General features: G+C 36.7%; 1 protein-coding gene across 24 annotated transcripts in view; it reads right to left on the bottom strand.

Moving 5' to 3' along the window:
* Window positions 1–18,877, bottom strand: part of NRXN1 (neurexin 1) — a 1,113,820-nt gene that overhangs the window by 43,853 nt on the left and 1,051,090 nt on the right. Inside the window, exon 1 of one of the 24 annotated variants that reach the window (XM_019021165.3) lies at window positions 12,426–12,630. The exons of the other annotated variants lie outside the window; for them this stretch is intronic. Within the exon in view, the coding sequence (XP_018876710.1) occupies window positions 12,426–12,458 (33 nt within the window). The 5' untranslated portion in view covers window positions 12,459–12,630. Of the gene's footprint in view, window positions 1–12,425; window positions 12,631–18,877 lie in introns of those variants that run through there. 24 annotated transcript variants of the gene reach the window in all.

Below are 18,877 nucleotides of genomic sequence, written 5' to 3'. Positions count from 1 at the left end.
AGAAAAACAACCCAGAAAACACAACAATCAGCAGTTTCAAGCCCTAACAAGAATCTGCGTTGAATTCTCATTTATTTTAAACAAAAATAGATTAGGCCTTTTGAAAAATATTCAGTGAAATTTCTATGGAAATAGGACAAATTAGCCTATGGGTCTTTACATCTCTAATTTCTGTGATGCTGATACAGTAGAAAAGTCCAACACTCTTTCCAAATAAATGCTCTTCTACTCTTTAATAGCCAGATTTACTTCCAAAGGTGAGTAGCACCAAAAATATTTCCAAAGTGGATATGAAACAGGTTAGTGGATCAAATTATATGGTGTGACACCCCAGTTCCCAACTCTGTCCCCACAACCTCACCCTAATCATTTTATCAATGGTAATTAAAATATAAAGGCAAACTGTAAGGGAAAAATAATTCTTGAAATATCTGGTGTGGCTGGGTATGGTGGCACACACCTCTAGTCCCAGCCACCTGGAGGAGGCGAAGGCAGGAGGGTCACTTGAGTCCAGCCTGGCAACATAGTGAGACCCTAACACTAAAAAAAAGAAAAAAGAAAAATATCTGGTGTGTTTATGGTATATGAAGGGGAGGGAATAGGTATTCAATTCTTTGGGTGGAGAGTATTGATTATATAATTTGTAGCTAAATCTCTGAGTTTCTTCATAGATACCAATGAACTGCCTTCTCACCCTTCGGGAACCATCCTGAGTTCTGATGAAGCAACATGGATTATCTCTATGATACAGACACTTTGTCTGAATACTAATCTAATGCTTCAATTGACTGTTAAATGTTCTCTTAACCCATTTGCATCCCATAATAGAAATTTGGATTTTTTTAAATTGAGAATTGCAATGACTCTGTAAAAGTTTTGTTGCTTCAAGTCTTTTATCTTTAAACTTGCTGAATAACTGCCTACTTTATAAATTGAGAATGTAATATGTAATGCCTGAAACTAGTGTAGGACAAGAAATAGTAATCTAAGTTTTGACTAAGAGTTCTATGTAACCCATTGACCTGGGGCAAATCACTCCTCATCCTAATATGTTAGAGTAGATGACCTTTCACATCTCCCATGCAATGATGGAGAGTAACACAAGGGAGTCCTGTGGTAATGGTAGAGGTTAATATCTTGATTGTGGTGGTGGTTACAAGAAGCTACACATGTGATAAAACTGCATAGAGGCCGGACACGGCGGCTCATGAGGTCAGGAGATTGAGACCATCTTGGCTAACACGGGGAAACGTCGTCTTTACTAAAAATACAAAAATTAGCCGGGGGTGGTGGCATGCGCCTGTAGTCCCAGCTACTCAGGAGGCTCAGGCAGGAGGAGCCCTTGAGCCCTTGAGCACAGCAGTGAGCTATGATCATGCAACTGCACTCAGCATGGGCAACAAATTGAGAGCCTGCCTCTAAATAAATAAATCAATAAAATGAAAACAAAATACAAATAAAATGAAACTGACAAAATAAAACAGGAAATATCATGGATTCACTAAAAATTAAATATCCATTATTTATATCCCGAGGATGCTGCCATTTCTGCCCAGTTAGCTACCCCTACAATGTGTAATCTTATTTTTCAATCCTCAAATCCTGCAGAATCCTTATTTATCTGATAATTCAATTGTGCTCAATATGCTTCCTTTTAACGTCACAGAATTCAGTGAATTTTCCTGACTTCCATGTGGTCTAAAAATAATGGCTGGTGACTTAGAAATTTTACCGCTATGTATTGGCTTCAAAATTTGTCTTTCAAGTGACAGGAATGGGGCAGAAAAAGACATTAGATGCCACTAGCAGAGTTCTGGTGTAGGCAAAGTAGAAGAAAAGAGGCAAAACAAACAGGAAATAACTAAGCAAGAGAATGAGCAGAAGGAAGGAGAAAAGCTAAGAAAAGAGTTCCTCCACCTATGTTTGGGTGGTGGCAGAGTGTCTCTGTCCATTTTACAAGTGACATCTATGATACAGCTATTTCATATTTAGGAAAGTAGAATGAATCACGCAATGAGATGTGAAATAAGTCTTGATTACAGTATTCTAGAAAGGGGCTTAAAAGAAGCAAAAGACTTTACTCCTCGTAAACACCAAACCTTCAGACACAGAACAGAAATGTGCCGTTAGAAGATCCCTCTCACCCCCATCCTTTAACATCTTTCACCAAACAAAACAGGGTAAAACAAACTCAGGCAGTTTCTCAATTACTTTCATTAAAATGTCCATGAACGGTGAATTAAATGACGAATCTCTTTCAGAATCCATTAATACTTTTTCCAGAGCAAATACTATCAGTAAATTTTAAATAGTGGGAGGAATTATTATAAAAGAATAAAATATGTAACAGATGCTGAATCGGTCATATGTCCCAGAGCTGCTGTAACATACCCAGGCCCGTACTTCATGTGTCCATAATGAAAAGAGCTGGCTGAGAAGTTATGTGGCCACACCTCACAACACCTCACCCTGCTCTCTCCCTAGTCCCACAGAGGCACAATGCTTCTAAAGCTTTGAAGCCTGAAGTTCAGGGAATGCTTTAAAGATGAAGTGTTTAAGCTATTTTCTGGAAGCCAAATCTATCATTTTAAGATTACATTAAAAGCTACACTTCTACTGTTCATATCAATTTATGCTCCAAACTGCTGGTTTCTCAGAGCATCCATTGAATCCTGGTGGGAGGTAAATAGTTTCTGTTTAGATTTTGACAGAAAATTAAAATTTAAAACATAATCACTACATCTTCCATATACTAAGAAGTCTTCGGTGGCTCATGCTGTAATTCCAGCACTTTGGGAGGCTGAGGTGGATGGATTACCTGAGGTCAGGAGTTCGAGACCAGACTGGCAACATGGTGAAACCCCGTCTCTACTAAAAATACAAAAAATTAGTTGGGTGTGGTGGCGCACACCTGTAATGCCAGCTACTCGGGAGGCTGAGGTGGGAAAATTGCTTGAACTAGGGAGGTGGAGGTTGCGGTGAGCCGAGATCATGCCATTGCACTTCAGCAAAAAAGCCAGGCGTGGTGGCTCACATCTGTAATCCCACCACTTTGGAAGGCTAAGGCAGGTGGATTGCCTGAGGTCAGGAGTTTGAGACCAGCCTGGCCAACATGGCGAAACCATGTCTCTACTAAAAATACAAAAAATTAGCTGGACATGGTGGCGGGCACCTGTAATCCCAGCTACTAGGGAGGGTGAGGCGGGAGAATCACTTGAACCCAGGAGGTGGAGGTTGCAGTGAACCAAGATTGCGCCATTGTGCTCCAGCCTGGGCAACAAAAGCAAAAGTCCGTCTCAAAAAATAAAAAATAATAAAGTCTTGAAATGATAAATGTAAAAGTTCTTATTTTTTGAGATGAGGGTCTCACTCTGTCACCCAGGGTGGAGTGCAGTGGTGCAATATCAGATCACTGCAACCTCTGTCTCCTGGGCTCAAGTGATTCTCCCACTTCATGCCCCTGACAGGTGCAGGTGCGCACCACCACGGCTAGCTATTTTTTGTATTTTTGGTAGAGACAGGGTTTCACCATGTTTCCCAGGCTGGTCTCAAACTCCTGAGCTCCAATGATCCACCTGCCTTGGCCTCCCAAAGTGCTGGGATTACAGGCATGAGCCACTATGTCTGGTTTCAAAGTTCTAATTATGTTTCCTTGTGTCTAAGAAAAAATTTTTTCTGCCTAAGGTTTCTAATTATTATAGACACCAGCAGGCTATATATATGTATATATATTTTGAGACAGTGTGCCTCCGTCTCCCAGGCTGGAGTGCAATGGCTCCATCTCGGCTCACTGCAACCTCCGCCTCCCAAGTTCAAACAATTCTCTTGCCTCAGCCTCCCAAGTAGCTGGGTTTACAGGTGCCCACCACCACGTCCAGCTAATTTTTTGTATTTTTAGTAGAGACGGGGTTTCCCCATGTTGGCCAGGCTGGTCTCGAACTCCTGACCTCAGGCGATCCACCCACCTTGGCCTCCCAAAGTGCTGGGATTACAGGTGTGAGCCACCGCGCCCGGCCTAGGTTTTTATATATAAATTGTGAACAGCCATAAAAATAATTTGTCCTACACAAGTTTTTGTGCCTACTATAGACTTTCACACTGATGGAAAAAAATGCTTACAAAGCCTTTTTCTCAGAGGATCTCATTTGGCAGTTTTGAAATTTATTTTTCCATAAATCTTTATCAGTGGTAAGAATGTTTCTGAGGCTGTGCTGTCAATCGCTTATGTCACCACTTTCCTTCCCACTTCATTAGGAACCACACTGTACTTTATTTCTTAAAGGAGAATCTGAAACTGATTTGGGGAAGAAGGACTTTTAGTCCAGAGTATGCAGCACTCTATCAAATATGTATTGATATAAAGCCTAAAAATACACACAGTAGGTACAGCATTCACACAGGCAATTATTTAGCAGGTTCAGCTGGTGTGATTTTACACCACAGTGTTCTTATGAATACCGGAGAGAGAATCAAAGTTTCTTGACATATGGTAATAAATATTTTCACTTAAAGTAAATAATTTTTGCTCTTTTGGCATCCATTGTATAAAAGATAGTTTGAAATCATTCCAAATTAGCAAAGCTAGAAGTTTGGGAACACAAGGGGAACGAGCAGTATAGGCCCCCATACCTTCGTTTTCACTAAAGTGTGCTTGCTTTTGAGATACAACACTGAGAAAACTTCCTCATTTTCAAGATGAAGAGATGTTATTTCTTCCTATTGTGTTTCTAGGACTCGAAATGAGCATCTGTATTCTTCATTATGGAAATGGAAAATGAGTTTGCCCTATAATTAATGCTAGACATGACAATTTTTCTGGCACTACCTTCAAAATAAAAATTTTCAAGATGAAAATCTCATAAGAAAATCTCAGATGCAGATTCATCTCAAAATCCAGGTGACATAATTCAACAAAATGAAAAGCAGCCTGTTTATAAGACCAATTTTCTTTAAAGCACTTCTTCTTTTTTTTTTAATAAGGAAACACATTTATTCACACTCTAAAATCATGAAATATTAGACCTGCGAACTCCTCACCTTACAAACAAGAAAATCAGGTATCAGAAGATTAATCCACTAAGTCTTCACCAATAGATACAGAACTTTCTCTAGTACAATGTCTTCACATAAATCAATTAAAAGAAAATGCTGTAAAATTAGATAAGCTCCAAAGAGTAATCTGTTCACACTGGGACATGTTGAATTTGAGGTGAACTGATGGCAGTTGTAAGGGTAAATCTGAAGTTGAGAAGAGAATTCTGGGCTGGGGATCATATAGATTTCCCAACGAAACCAAAAGAGAAAAGGAGATTCTGAGACCACCTTCAGAAAAATCCAACATTTAAAAGGGTAGAAAGAAAAAGCAGGTACAAACAAAGAACTGCTTTCCTGTTAATTGTTTTTACTCCTAAAATATTTGATTGAATGTTTCCAAGTGGAAATCTGAGGAGCCCAGTGAAGAGGATTCTCTTAGGCAACTGGTGGATTCTCTTAGGCAACTGATCGAACCCAGTGATAAATTTCCCAAAGTAGTCTTATGACACGCAGTGCATCTATGACACAAAAACTGTAAAGTAAATCACTTTTCAAAAGTAATTCACCTTAAAAATTGATTAAAATTAACTGAATGTTAATTTCTTAGTATTGACAGATGTACAATGGTTATATGCCATATTCACATTAGGGAAAAATGAACAAAAAGAACTCTCTAAAATATGTTTATGACATTTCTAGAATCTCAAATTATTCTGAATTAAAATATTTATTTTTAAAATAAAGCATGCTGATCTGATTAACTCCCATATATTACATATAAAATGACAAAACTGTGATATTTATAAATACATTCTCTTTTAAAAAATGATGGAAATATATTCAACAAAGAAAAATACAACCACAACCAAAACAAGCAACCTACAAATTCCTTGCCACTTTTGTTATGTTTATAGACATAAAACATGCATTATGCTTGTTTGAATGGCATGTCTTTGAAAATGTCCTCCCATTTTAGAGTTTCAAATAAAACAAGCATATACTTTTCTACTTAATCTCATCAATTTAAACCTTCATATCTTTTCTTAAAGTACTGCAAAGAGTAGATGCCTCATTTAGGGAATTGCTAGGTAGAGTGAAATAGGCTGGAGTCAGTATTTATTTTGTTATTGCAGGAGTAGCCTTCTGTTTAAAATGACACCTTCTCTTGCAATTGAAATCTTACTGGCTATGTGGAAAACTAGAAAGTCAGGAATCTAGAAAACACTTGTTGCAGTGGATGTCTTAAGAAGTGTCCTCAGCTTCCTTTTCTCTAGCTTGAGGTTTTGTAAAGCAATCAAGAGCTATTCAGTTTAATGTTTTATACCTAGGTATCATTTCAGTCAGTTTTAATGAATGGTTCACAAAATATCCCATAATTATTCACCATATTTTAAGCTGCTTACTGAGAAAAGAACACTATTGATGACCATTCCAGTATCAAGAGTAAATGGTTTACATAATTATTATTACTTATTCAAAATTGTTTCACCTAAGGCCAGATTCTCATTTACTGCCCAGACCCACTCACACTCACCTACCCACTCCATCCCACCAAAAAAAAAAAAAAGAAAATTAAGAGCTGGCGAAGGAAGTAGAATAAGGCAAACAAAGAATTATTGCTACAGCAATTTATAAGAACGCTCAATTATACCCTAAGGTTCTGAGACAGTTATGCAGTTATGCCAAAGTGTCCAATTTACTTTTTCTGAAGAAAAACACTTAGCAACAATGGCTAATTTTAATGAATAAAGAGAATGAATACAAACTAAATATGCAGATGACTTTTAAACAAAAAGTTGCATCCATTTTGCATTACTTTTATATTTCATAAAGCATGAAAACTGGCTTTTAAGAAATCAGTATGTTGTCCTGAGAACACGTAGAACAATAGGAAACAACCCCCTTGACTGATTTTGAGACAAGCTACTTGGGTCCTCTCTGGATATTCTAGTACCCTCGGTGTCTGTAATGCCATTTTAGAAGCAGGTATTGATATTAAGGGATGTGTAGCCTACCTGATTTGACCTGATATTGTGTTACCTTTTATTTTGTGACTGGATAACTAGTGCTGCTCAAACACAGGAAACATACAGCGAAATAACATGAATGTATCTCCTTGAACCACATTAAACTCTCCTTTCTCCAAGCTACCTTGAAATATATAGAATACAATGAGCAAATATATTGACAAGACAATGAGCAAATATATATTAAGTAATGCTATAGGGTAAAATAGTTAGGCCTTCAGTGCTCCTCTAGTTTTATGCCTATTTGTCTTGAATCCTCAATTGAACTTTTAAGGCAGCAAGTGTCTCATTTTTCTTTGCATAACCCATGACATCTAGCAGTGTTCTGGCATAGATACAATCATCCAGTACATATTTTAACAGATCTTAACTAACAATGTACAAAAGCACTGAGAGGGGTGCTTAGTAATTACTTATATATTTTAATTTTCAACATTCTGGAAAGAGATAGTAAAATTCCTAAAGGCTAAGAAACCTCTTGGCAAATCCAACAGTAGCTTATCCCCGGCCAAATTTTTGGCTTGCTATATGTACTTTTAAGCCTATTAGTTAATAGCTACATATTTAACAATGTTTTACATAGACACACATTTTATACAAATGTTGTAGTCCCACTACAAATCTAAAAAGTAGATGATCCACTCAAATCTAGCTGTGCTAATGGAGGGATGCATGGTATATAATTAAAGCAATGATTTTGAAGCCAATGGAGGGTAACTGGTCCAAAAAGCACATCTAATCACGCAAAATAATTCATTATGTAGACAGTTCATACATGGAAAATTGAGAATTGACTCCCAAGGCTGTACATATGCAACTTCAAAATAAAGTGCTTTAAAAAAATCAAAATTCTATGTAAAAGGTTTGATCTGACAATAAAATGGTTTTGAAGTCATAATGGCAGCCTTAGTTTTATATATGTAATTATACCTTATTATAAATACATTTTGTTACATATATAATCTATACATTTGCATATAAAGTATTTTTTTCATTATAGGTAAATTCATTTCACTGGACGACTGATTAGGAAAGAATTTTGTCTTTGATACACTCTCCCATCCGAGTACTAACCAGGATCAACTCTGCTTAGCTTCTGAGATCAGATGAGAATGGGTACATTCAGGGTGGTATGGCCATAGACTGATATACTCCTGTAGAGTTTTCAACTTGAACGATGTTAAGTCAGCCAGGTAATGGCATTTCCCCATACTGTTAAGCCTTCACTTTATCCATGACTTTACTAATAAATTTAGGCTGTGAACTTATGTAATCATGTTTTTCATCAAAAATCTGAAATAGGCTTAGAGCCAAGATGGTGGAATCCTACAAGACTCATTACATTTTAATAAAAAAGCAGGGGGAACAAAGGTGAGAGCATAAAGACTGCAGAACTAATTTCTTTTGGGAACTGACTTATTTTGGCTCCCCAAAATAATATTCAAGTCATTCCCACCATGATAAATAGTTTTTGTCTTTCAAAGTAATGAATAAAGTAATGGAGACTTTATAACAAAAGGCTATACATTATAGTTATGGGAAAATAGTAAAACAAGTATTTGATTGTTTTTTATTCCCAAGAAAATGAATTGTGGCTTAACCCACAGATCAAAAAATATATAGCGCAACATTGAAAAAAATGTATCATTGATTTTTGGGAAATCTGAGCTAGTTACTTATGATTAATCAAATGAGTTAAAATAAAGGTGAAAATTTGAGGAGCAAATGGAAATGGGTAGTGATAATACACATAGTTTATGATGCAAAAATATAAACTATCTCTCATATATTTCTGCTTTTTAATAGTTGTTACTCGGTTTGAACTCATATTGTCTTTAATGTGCCAAAAGACCCTAGATATATCCATGAATGTATAATTGTCTGTGACTCTCTCCAGTTTTTCTGTATACTGGAAATTGCCTATCTACTCCACAATATTGTCCTTAGCTCCATTCTCTATGCTAGAGTGATGAGGGAAGGAGGCCTTCAGGAGATTGAAATATCAGCTGTCAAGTAAATGTAAATAAGATAGCAGAAGGTAAAATCAGTCTTTCTGGTCAATACTGGTAACTCTAGTGTAAATTTTAAAAACTTAAATGCTAAAGAATGTATAAATCTAAACTTAGTGTCATTATACTATCTTGAATTTGCACAAAGATTATTGTTTATGTTTAACAATCTCAAGTTCTGAAGCAAATGGATGCCATTTTTTTCTATCTATTGGTGTTTGAGTCCATAAACCACAGGTAAAGCAACAGAGGAATAAAACACTGGGAACAGGGAAAATGGGAGGTAAAAGAGAAGACTAAATAATAAAAGGCACCACTTGATCTAAGTATGATTAAATATTCATTAACGCTGTTCAGCTGTGGATTTTGGTAGTGCTCATAATACTAGAATTAACAGCACTAATTTTGATAGGGTGAAATCTCATTTAAATGTCATTTTCTAAATGGGCAGAGTATAAGTTCTTAAATATTTAAACTTAATATAGACAAAGGCCTAAAGTACTTGGCTACATGCTTTTTTCCCATTTGAAAACTAAAAAGTGTCAGCTAAGAGGGCTTTTCCTATCAATTAGCATTCTGGTTACTGAATCCATCATATAGTTAATTGATTGCCCTTGTACCTTATCAATGCACCCAGATGCTGTGGTATGAACACATTTCATAAATTAAAGAAGCATATGGAAGTGACACAGACAGTAGCATTTCATCCCAGAACATCTTTAATATGCAATGCTACATCACTAATTATTTTGTAAATATGTGAGTATTTCCCTAGTTAATGTGTTGGTGAGAAGTTTGCTTGGCAGTTGAGCCCAAATGTTATTGTAACCAGACATTTAATAACAGTTCAGGACTCTTGTAGTTTCATTCCATTCTGCCCATGAGGAGAATGTGTCTCTTAGCCTACTGGGCAACCTTGATTGTGCAAAGTCAATGAAAATATTTATCCTTTATTACTGGGTAATTTTCCTTAATGAACAGCAGTCTACTCTCCATAATATAAATATCTGTCCAAAGATCGGTCTGGAGACTCTTCCTAAAAATGTTACAGGGAATTTGCCAAGTGAGGAGCATATTGCTGCTTAGTGAATTTTTTTCCATTAATTTCTAAGGATAGAATATGAAGGAAATTGCAGCAGAAATAAGTTGGCTTTATTCTTCAACTTTGGGAAAACTAGTATAATGATCTGAGTATATTATCCTGAATTTACCTTAAGGTACCAAAAGTAAAAATTTTTTTCTTCTTGTCTAAGTCATAATTTCTTGTCAAGCCAAGTTTCAAAAGTTAAGTCAAAAGAACTTTTTTTGAGAATGGAAACTTTCTTTGGAGAACGGAAATTCTCTACATATATTAATACAAAATCCACTAGATAACTGACAAGTGAGCTGCGGGCAACCCAAAAAAGATTGTATTTAAACATTTTAAATTTGTGTTTCTGTTACATTTTAGAAGCATGATTTTTGTCAGATTAATTTGCACTTAGGACTGAAAACTGTATCTGGGTTCAACTAGAATTTTGTAAGAGTCATTAAAATCAGAGGATTCAGAAATAAGTTGATTTTCATCCTCCTTCAGTCCTATGACTTTTCTAGGCAAAAACTGTGTCCAGTTCTCTGGGAGCTGGGGGTGACAGAGGGCTTGATGGAGGCTGCTGAAAGATTAATTTCATTTCAGAATTTGAACTGGGTATTGGTCAGGCTCCACGCTGCATGGTAAAATCAACAAATACTTAAATAAAATATTCAAAAGTTATTCTGTAAATGGCCATCTATTAAAAAGTCAGAAGGAAAATAATAGTAGATTAGTTTGCATGGCTCTAAACATTTTCAGAATTGAAAACTTATTTAGGGAAAAATTTGGTAAGCCCTATAGATGCTTGAATCATCCAAAGCCTAGTAAATAAGTTTAGTATTAATTGCCACTTTTATATTTCGATGCTACTAACTAAAATAATACAATAGCCTACTGTTAATTTCTCTTCTGCTTTTCCTGAGCTTGGCAAAGAGAAAAATGTGACAAACACCACAAATAGACAACACACCATTTGTAATCTGGTAAAGCAACTTCTATTCATGGGATTTCTTCCCTTTATGAAGCAAGGGCTATCCAATTTAAGAAAATAGTTGTCACCACAGATATGACATTCTGTCTCCTAATTAAATGAAGATGCAATCAGAAGTTCCCTTGAAAAGAGAGGCCAGGCTTCCTTCACTATTAAGCACACTCTTCCCTAAGGGCACCCTCCTACCCTTTTTCTGATATGCAATCCCTTCTGTCCTCCATCTGCTCCACCCCCACCTATTGTCTCCACTCACTCCAAGCATGCCAATCCCATCTGGCTATACTCTTGCTTCTGCTAGCTCTAATTCTCCACAGGCCTAGGGAATGTTTGAATGCCAAGGCATTTTTGCTTTTCTCGAGAATAAGGACTAGCTAGCTAGGAGGGTATCAAACAATTCCCCAAGGAATTCACACACACATGAACATGCACATGGTCTCTCACATACACAAAGAGCAGTTTAGAATCCTCTTCTAGGATATAATTTCTTTAAAATGTTTTTAATTATTTCATCTGGGAGGCATTTTAGAAAATTAAAATCTTACTATTGTTGAAATAATCAAAATTAATATTTCAGAAATAAACACTTTCATTATCCCAGACATGCATTTTTTTCAGTAAGCAGAATTAATGTAAGTAAATGTTACTCATATCTTATCATGAAATATTTACATTAATCAGGTTTAATCACTGATCACTAATACGTTTTCTGTTTTAGCAAACATGCATTTAATTCAGACATTCCATCTTTATAAATGCTCATGAAAATCCCACTCTGCCACAAAAGCATGCATGGTCAGAATCTAAGCATATTTAAGCAAAAATTTCAGCAAGTCATTAACAATAATAAAGCAGTCTGGCAAGTACTGAAAGCAGCTTTTATTCATGCTTTTACTTGAACTAAGTTAATACATATATACATATATATGCACACACACACACACACACACACACACACACACACACAGACACAAGTTTTGGTTGTTTTCGCCACAAGCATGCTGATAAACCCCTGAAGCTCACACAAAGCAGCAGACAAAACTAGAAGCAACCATGCTCAGGGTTTAAGGACATTTTAAAATTTAAAACAACCTTTCCACATTTCACATACAGCATGCATAAATTTGACATGCAATCTTCAAGAAGAAATATTTTAACATAAATCTTAAAATTAGTTTATCCAAATGAGTTTATTCTTATTTTCATTATTATTGTTTTTAGGCTTCTGGTATCTTAAACCCTGCATGCTGCAGATCTAAGCTGTGCTCAGCAGCGGCTGTGACAGAAGAAGCTACCTGCGAGTTTTCACAGTGCCATCTCATATCCATGTCTGTCTGGCTACCCTGCGTGCTTAGAGCTTTTTTCTTAATTCTTAATGGAAATCCTAGGAAATTTAGTCCATCCTCTGAAATCAATACTGGTGACAGGAGAGCTCCCTGACTCAGTGGGAGATCAAGATGATAAATTGCCTGCGCATCAGCCCGGCCTATCAGTGCCCTGCACACAGATGGGCGAGAAAAGACACAGAAAACGCTCTATCAGTCACGTGTCACTGAGGAGCCAATGGCTGACGCACTACGGCAGGAAGGGATGCTGCAGTTCCGTCTGCAGTTGACGAGGCTGTTGGTACACAGCCCAGCCCGGCACCACTCAAAAAGTCTCAGCAGTCGTTGCTTTTGAATTTGCTCCCCTAACGAGACCGCATAGGTAAACAGACCTCCCTCTAACCCCCGACCCAAAAAAAGGCTTATTTTCATGCACGAACATTTTCTGTATATTACATTCAAATCCAGTGTGATTGCTAAACACAGAGGGGAAACTTTTTTTTCCCCAGCCCTTAAACTGTTATGTGTTTTTCTTGATAATTATCTTTTTACCTAATATTAAATTAGAAGACTTAAAACTGTGCAATTAGCATGGAACCCTCCTAGCAGAATCTCCTCGAAGCCTTGTAATTGTAATTACAATTTTATTTGTAAGTTAATGAATGACATTTTTTGAATGCCAAGTTTATAATGAGTATTTTTATGGGATGAATTTGTAAAGACAATTATGCAACATTAAGAAATACATTCTTAGGCTTTTTTTTTTTTTTTTTGCCAATTACAACTGTTCCTCTTTAAAGACAATTTAAGTCCCAATAAATATGCCATTTTATCAATCATTAAAAATAAAAACAAGCACCAAAAGATGCACATCCTGTTTCCCAAAGCCTGAAGAACAAATGTATTATTCAATGATGAAAATATGTACTTATTTGCTGCCTTTTCTCTGAAATTTACAATAATTATTTGGTAAGCAAAGACTACACATCTGGAATACCATATGGAACTATATCCCCAAATACATCTGTTTCCAGTGATCATACTGTAATAACAGATATGTTTACACACTTCTTCAATGTAAGTGAGATGATTATATATAGTTATATATACATATACATACAATTATATATTATATATATGATTATATACAGTCTGACAGGGTAGGCTATAAGTGATGAGACCGGTGTGTGTTTCAAATGACGGTATCACAGAGATTTTTTTTTTTTAAAGCTCAAAAGTAGCATAAAACAATCTTCAGGAATAAAATTTCTAGAAGAAAAATTACCCTAGCCACCCTGGCACTTTTATTGCTTTTCATTGCCCAGTTTTCATACTATTCATGCATTTGAAAGAATTAATTCTAACATCTTTTAGAGTCTGGCAACACTATTTAGAAAAAAAGTGTATTGGAATAAACATTGATAGGTGTGCCTCATAAGTAAAGCTTATGAGTTGTAGAATGCTGAAATTCCAAAGCTCAATTTGTCTTGGCAACTATTTTTTTAAACTAAACACATTCCTGAAAGATTGAACCCTGTCAAGTTTTTTTGCAAATTCTTTCTTTCATTCAACATTGACTATCAGGAAATAATAAAGCATTTTTCAAGTTTTTTAAAATAGATGTTGTCATGTGTTTTTTTCTATTTATTCAGACTATTCAATAATAACGTAATTCTCAACAAACTTTATTCTTAAAAAATATTATGACTCAGAGCACCTGTCATCAAAAACAAAATAATAATAAAACATCAACACTAAACCTATTCATTAGAGCACTGTAATAGCCCCAAACTAGAAACCACCTTAATCACTGATAGTAAACTGATTAGATAAACTATGATACAGCCTTACAGGTGAAATACTCTTCATCTGTAAAATACAATGTGGTAAATCATATGTCCTTATATGAAGAGATTTCTCAGATACATTTGAATGAAAAAGCCATAAAATTTAAATTGTGTATAGGCCATACTTACTTACATAATACATGCATGTATACACACACAAATGATTGCATATGCGGAAGATTTTTTTTTTTTTTTTGAGATGGAGTCTTGCTCTGTCACCCAGGCTGGAGTGCAGTGGTGGGATCTAGACTCACTGCAACCTCTGCCTCTCGGGTTCAAGTGATTCTTCTGCCTCAGCCTCCTGAGTAGATGGGATTACAGGAGAGTGCCACCACGCCCAGCTAATTTTTTTTTTTTTTTGTATTTTTAGTAGAGATGGGGTTACACCATGTTGGCCTGGTGGGTCTCAAACTCCTGATCTCGAGTGATCCGCCCACCTTGGCCTCCCGAAGTACCAGGATTATAGAGGCATGAGCCACCCTGCCCGACCTACAGGAAATTTCTGTAAGGACATAAACTATCAGTTAATAGTGGCCAAATAGTGGCTACATCTGAGGAGACTGAGTTCAAATGTAGGACTGAGACATACTTTTATTAGGTATCATTTTATACATTTTGTTTAAGTCTATGGTTTACTTTTCTAATTTAAAATTAATTAAGATAATGTTATCGATGTTCATGTAGGTTTAGAATAGCATGACTGGTATGTTTTGAGGGAAAATCTTGAGGGAAAGGAAGGAAGACAGAGGGAAGGATATGTGGCCTGCTTTTTTTCATGTAAAGAAAATAGTGTAGGTGTGGCCAAGAAGGGAACTGTAAAATAAAGATTCTGGCAATCTCTGCTGAAGACCTTCACATCTCATATCAACTTGAAGTTCTTTTATCTATGAATGCAAATAATAATACAGACATGGATTAAGAGCTTTACAATTTAGAGTGACGATTAACCCAAATTTTGTCTGATTCTTCCAGGAACGAATGTAAAAGGCTGAGAAGTAAATGATTTGTATATTTACCCAGACTTGGGCAAATTAACCTCTTCAAGCCTTAGTTTTCTCAGCTGGATGCAATTAGCAAAAAGTGGCCAAGCTAAACTTGAATTTCAATTTAGGGTATTGTTCACTGCTGCTTCAAAGGCAAAATAACATCCATGTTTTTACCAATAATGGTGTAGGGCTAAAGACAAAACAAATTTTCACGTGTTTCCTCCCCAGAAGCAGCTTATGTTGTCCAAAACTCAAAACTTGGCTTATAGATTCTATTGTTGGCTCTTGTTGTTATTCAGATTCTTGTAACTTTAAGAGATACAAACCTAAAAAAAAAATGAATTGGCCAAATTAAGTCAAAGATTACAATTTGAATAATTTAAGGGTTTTGGGGTTTTACATAAAACTGCTGTAAATCAGTGGTTTGGGATGGTGATCTTGCTCCATCCCACCCCCCAGGGAACATTTGACAATGTTTGGTGACATTTCTGGTTGTCAAAACTGGAGGGTGCTAGCAGCATCCAGTGGATAGTGGCCAAGAATGCTGCTAATCATTCTATAATGTACAGGACAGTCCCTATCACAAATAATTATTTGGACCCAAATGTCAACAGTGCTGAGATAGAGAAACCATGTTCTAAATGCTAAACTTTTCTACCTTCTTTCTGAAAGATTAAATAAATATATTCTGTATTATGAAGCGTATATTGTAACGTGACAAGATTTAGATGGAGAAGAGAAGGGGACCAAGGACCAAGCCCTGGGTTTCTCCAATTTTAATAAGTTACAGAAAACAGGAAAAAACAGCAAGTGAGGATGAAGAGATGGGAGGACAACTCAAAGGATGGTGACCTGGAAGTCAGTGGTAAAAGTGTGTTAGTAAAGAGATTAGGGTCAATTTGTTCAAATGCTGTGATAGGTCAAGTTATCTGTTCTTCACAGGTTTTTAAAAAGAATTAAAGTGAGAAATTAACCTAATTGAAATTAACAGTATACTTGAAGTCTTTATTGCTCTGCATGATATTTGCATTTTTAAAGGTATGGACAGAAAATGTAGTGGGGCGGTGGCTCACCTGTAATCCCAGCACTTTGGGAGGCTGAGTCGAGTGGATCACGAGGTCAGGAGATTGACACCATCCTGGCCAACATGGTGAAACCCTGTCTCTACTAAAAACACAAAAATTAGCTAGGCGTGGTGGCAGGTGCCTGTAATCCCAGCTACTTGGGAGGCAGAGCCAGGAGAATCGCTTGAACCAGGGAGTCAGAGGTTGCAGTGAGCTGAGATTGCGCCACCGCACTCCAGCCTGGTGACAGAGCGAGACTCCATCCCCCACAAAAAAGAAAATGTAGTAATTACAGGGATCACAGGAGGACTAGCTGAGGAAATATATAAAGGAGAGGAAACTTCTGTAACTCTCAAATTATAATTCTGAGGCTACTTTCTCTACAAAGGTGGGCTTGTGAGCAAGAAAGTGAACAAATCCTATCTTGGACCACCCTACACCACAGCTTGCATGGGAGACAGAGTGCCACCCTCTCCCCTTAGAAACTATGTCTGCAGTTCTTGTCCTCGGGCTCTCACGAAGTGTCTCTATCCATAGATAAGGTTTCTGAAAACAGAGTTCTAAGGACTAACTTCAGGTGCTTTTCCTCCTGTGACTCCTCTAATGCTAATCCCCACACTGTCAGGCCTGTGGTGTTCAGGGTTAGTGCAGCAAGGCTCAAAGACAGAGCCAGCTGGAGCACTAGGACACTGGAGCAGCTTTAAGCAAAACTAATGCCTTTGTTGCAAAGGAAATGTTAGAAATCTCGCAGAAAAACAGCTGGGGGAGGGAGGGCAGAGGAGAGAGAGAGAGAGAACCCTAAAAAGAAAAGAGAGGCCACAAAAAAAAAAAATGACCACAAACCCATGGATATTATTACAAACTCTATGGTGTGGGAGAAAACTACATGTCACAATTCTCTTAAAACTAGATAGATTTTTACAACTTGAGTAGTCCAACTCCTTCGTTTTAGAGATGGATTTTAATGTAGAGAGGTTAAATAATTTGTTTTAAATTTTAAGTGAAAGTGACATTCTTTACCATTCAAAGCAATCAGTGAACCTGATATTGACAAATTTCAAGGTGCTTTCAAAAATCATCATAGATAACAACCAGGGTAAGACTTAGGGGAAGGAGGTCGGGTGCGGGGGCTCATGCCTGTAATCCCAGTTCTTTGGGAGGCCGAAGCAGGTGGATCACAAGATCAGGAGTTCGAGACCAGCCTGGCCAACATGGTGAAACCCTGTCTCTACTAAAAATTCCAAAATTAGCCAGGCGTGGTGGCATGCACCTGTAATCTCAGCTACTTGAGAGGCTGAGGCAGGATAATGCCTTGAACCCAGGAGGTGGAGGTTGCAGTAAGCCAAGATCATGCCACTGCACTCCAGCCTGGGTGACAGAACAAGACTTAAAAAAACAAAGAAACAAAAACTTAGAGGGAGGGGAAAAGTTGATGTTCAGTAAGAGATAAATCTCCAAAGCCTTCTCTTTCCCATGCTGATGCTGTATTAAGGCATGGAGAGCCTTTGCTATCAGGGAGAGGAAGTATTATCTTCCAAAATATTCCAATGAGTATTTATAGGTTATGAAATACAAAAGAAGAAGCCTTGAGTATTCTCCTTTCAGAAGAATTTAAGTGGCTGCTGAAGTTTTTTTTAAATGAAAATTCTCATCTCTATTTGCACTACAGTCATGATGAATAGGATGCATGGACGACTTTCAAAAGACATATGTCAGAAAGTAAACTCCAGGTGACAGGAACTATAGCATAGGGAAATATTTTGGACTGTTTTCAGTTTTTAAGAGATGGGAAAAATAGAAGTGGTGGAAAATCCAAGCAGATTGTCTTAGTTTTTTATTATTTTTCCTTTTTCTCCTTATAATTGAAGCACTACTTTGAGACTATGGAGTACCATTAAATTCCTATTAACTATTAATTTAATATTTGCAAGTATGGATTACAGATAGGATGGAAATTAATGTCCAAGTGAGTAAAATTCCGCATAGTCTTATATTGTTTTTTTTTTTTCTGCTACTGTATTCTTGTGGGTTTTGTTTTTCTTACACTGGTTGTTTATCTAGGTATATATGCTTTGTAAAAAGCAAACAGAAACAAAACATCTGTGGCCCCAGGCAATCTTTTCATTAACATTATATCCTAAAAATTATTATGCTAATGTTAAAAATAAAGAAATTGGGACTCAGAGAGATTAAATAACATATATATCCATGAAGCTAGCAACTGAAAGTCTACGACTACATTTTGAATGTTCTCTCCAAATCAGAACTAGCATTCTAGAATAGTTGTTGTTAAAGTTTATTATGCATAAGAACCAACAAGGCACACGTTAAACATCCAGATTTCTGGGCCCTTCCATGGAGACTGATTCCTACTCTAACTTAGATGGATTCCAAGAGTCTGCATTGTTAACAAACGTTCCATCTTCCATACTTTAAGAACCTTGGGACCATATTGGAGTTTCAGCTTCGGAATTCTTCTTTGGGAAAAGCCATATCAACAAGATTTCTAATGAATAGAAATGGGA

The sequence above is a fragment of the Gorilla gorilla genome, chromosome 12, assembly GCF_029281585.2.
Source record: "Gorilla gorilla gorilla isolate KB3781 chromosome 12, NHGRI_mGorGor1-v2.1_pri, whole genome shotgun sequence".
Classification (NCBI taxonomy): domain Eukaryota; kingdom Metazoa; phylum Chordata; class Mammalia; order Primates; family Hominidae; genus Gorilla; species Gorilla gorilla.
Note: the sequence above shows the minus strand (reverse complement) of the source record. Positions and strands in the feature narration are given on the sequence as shown.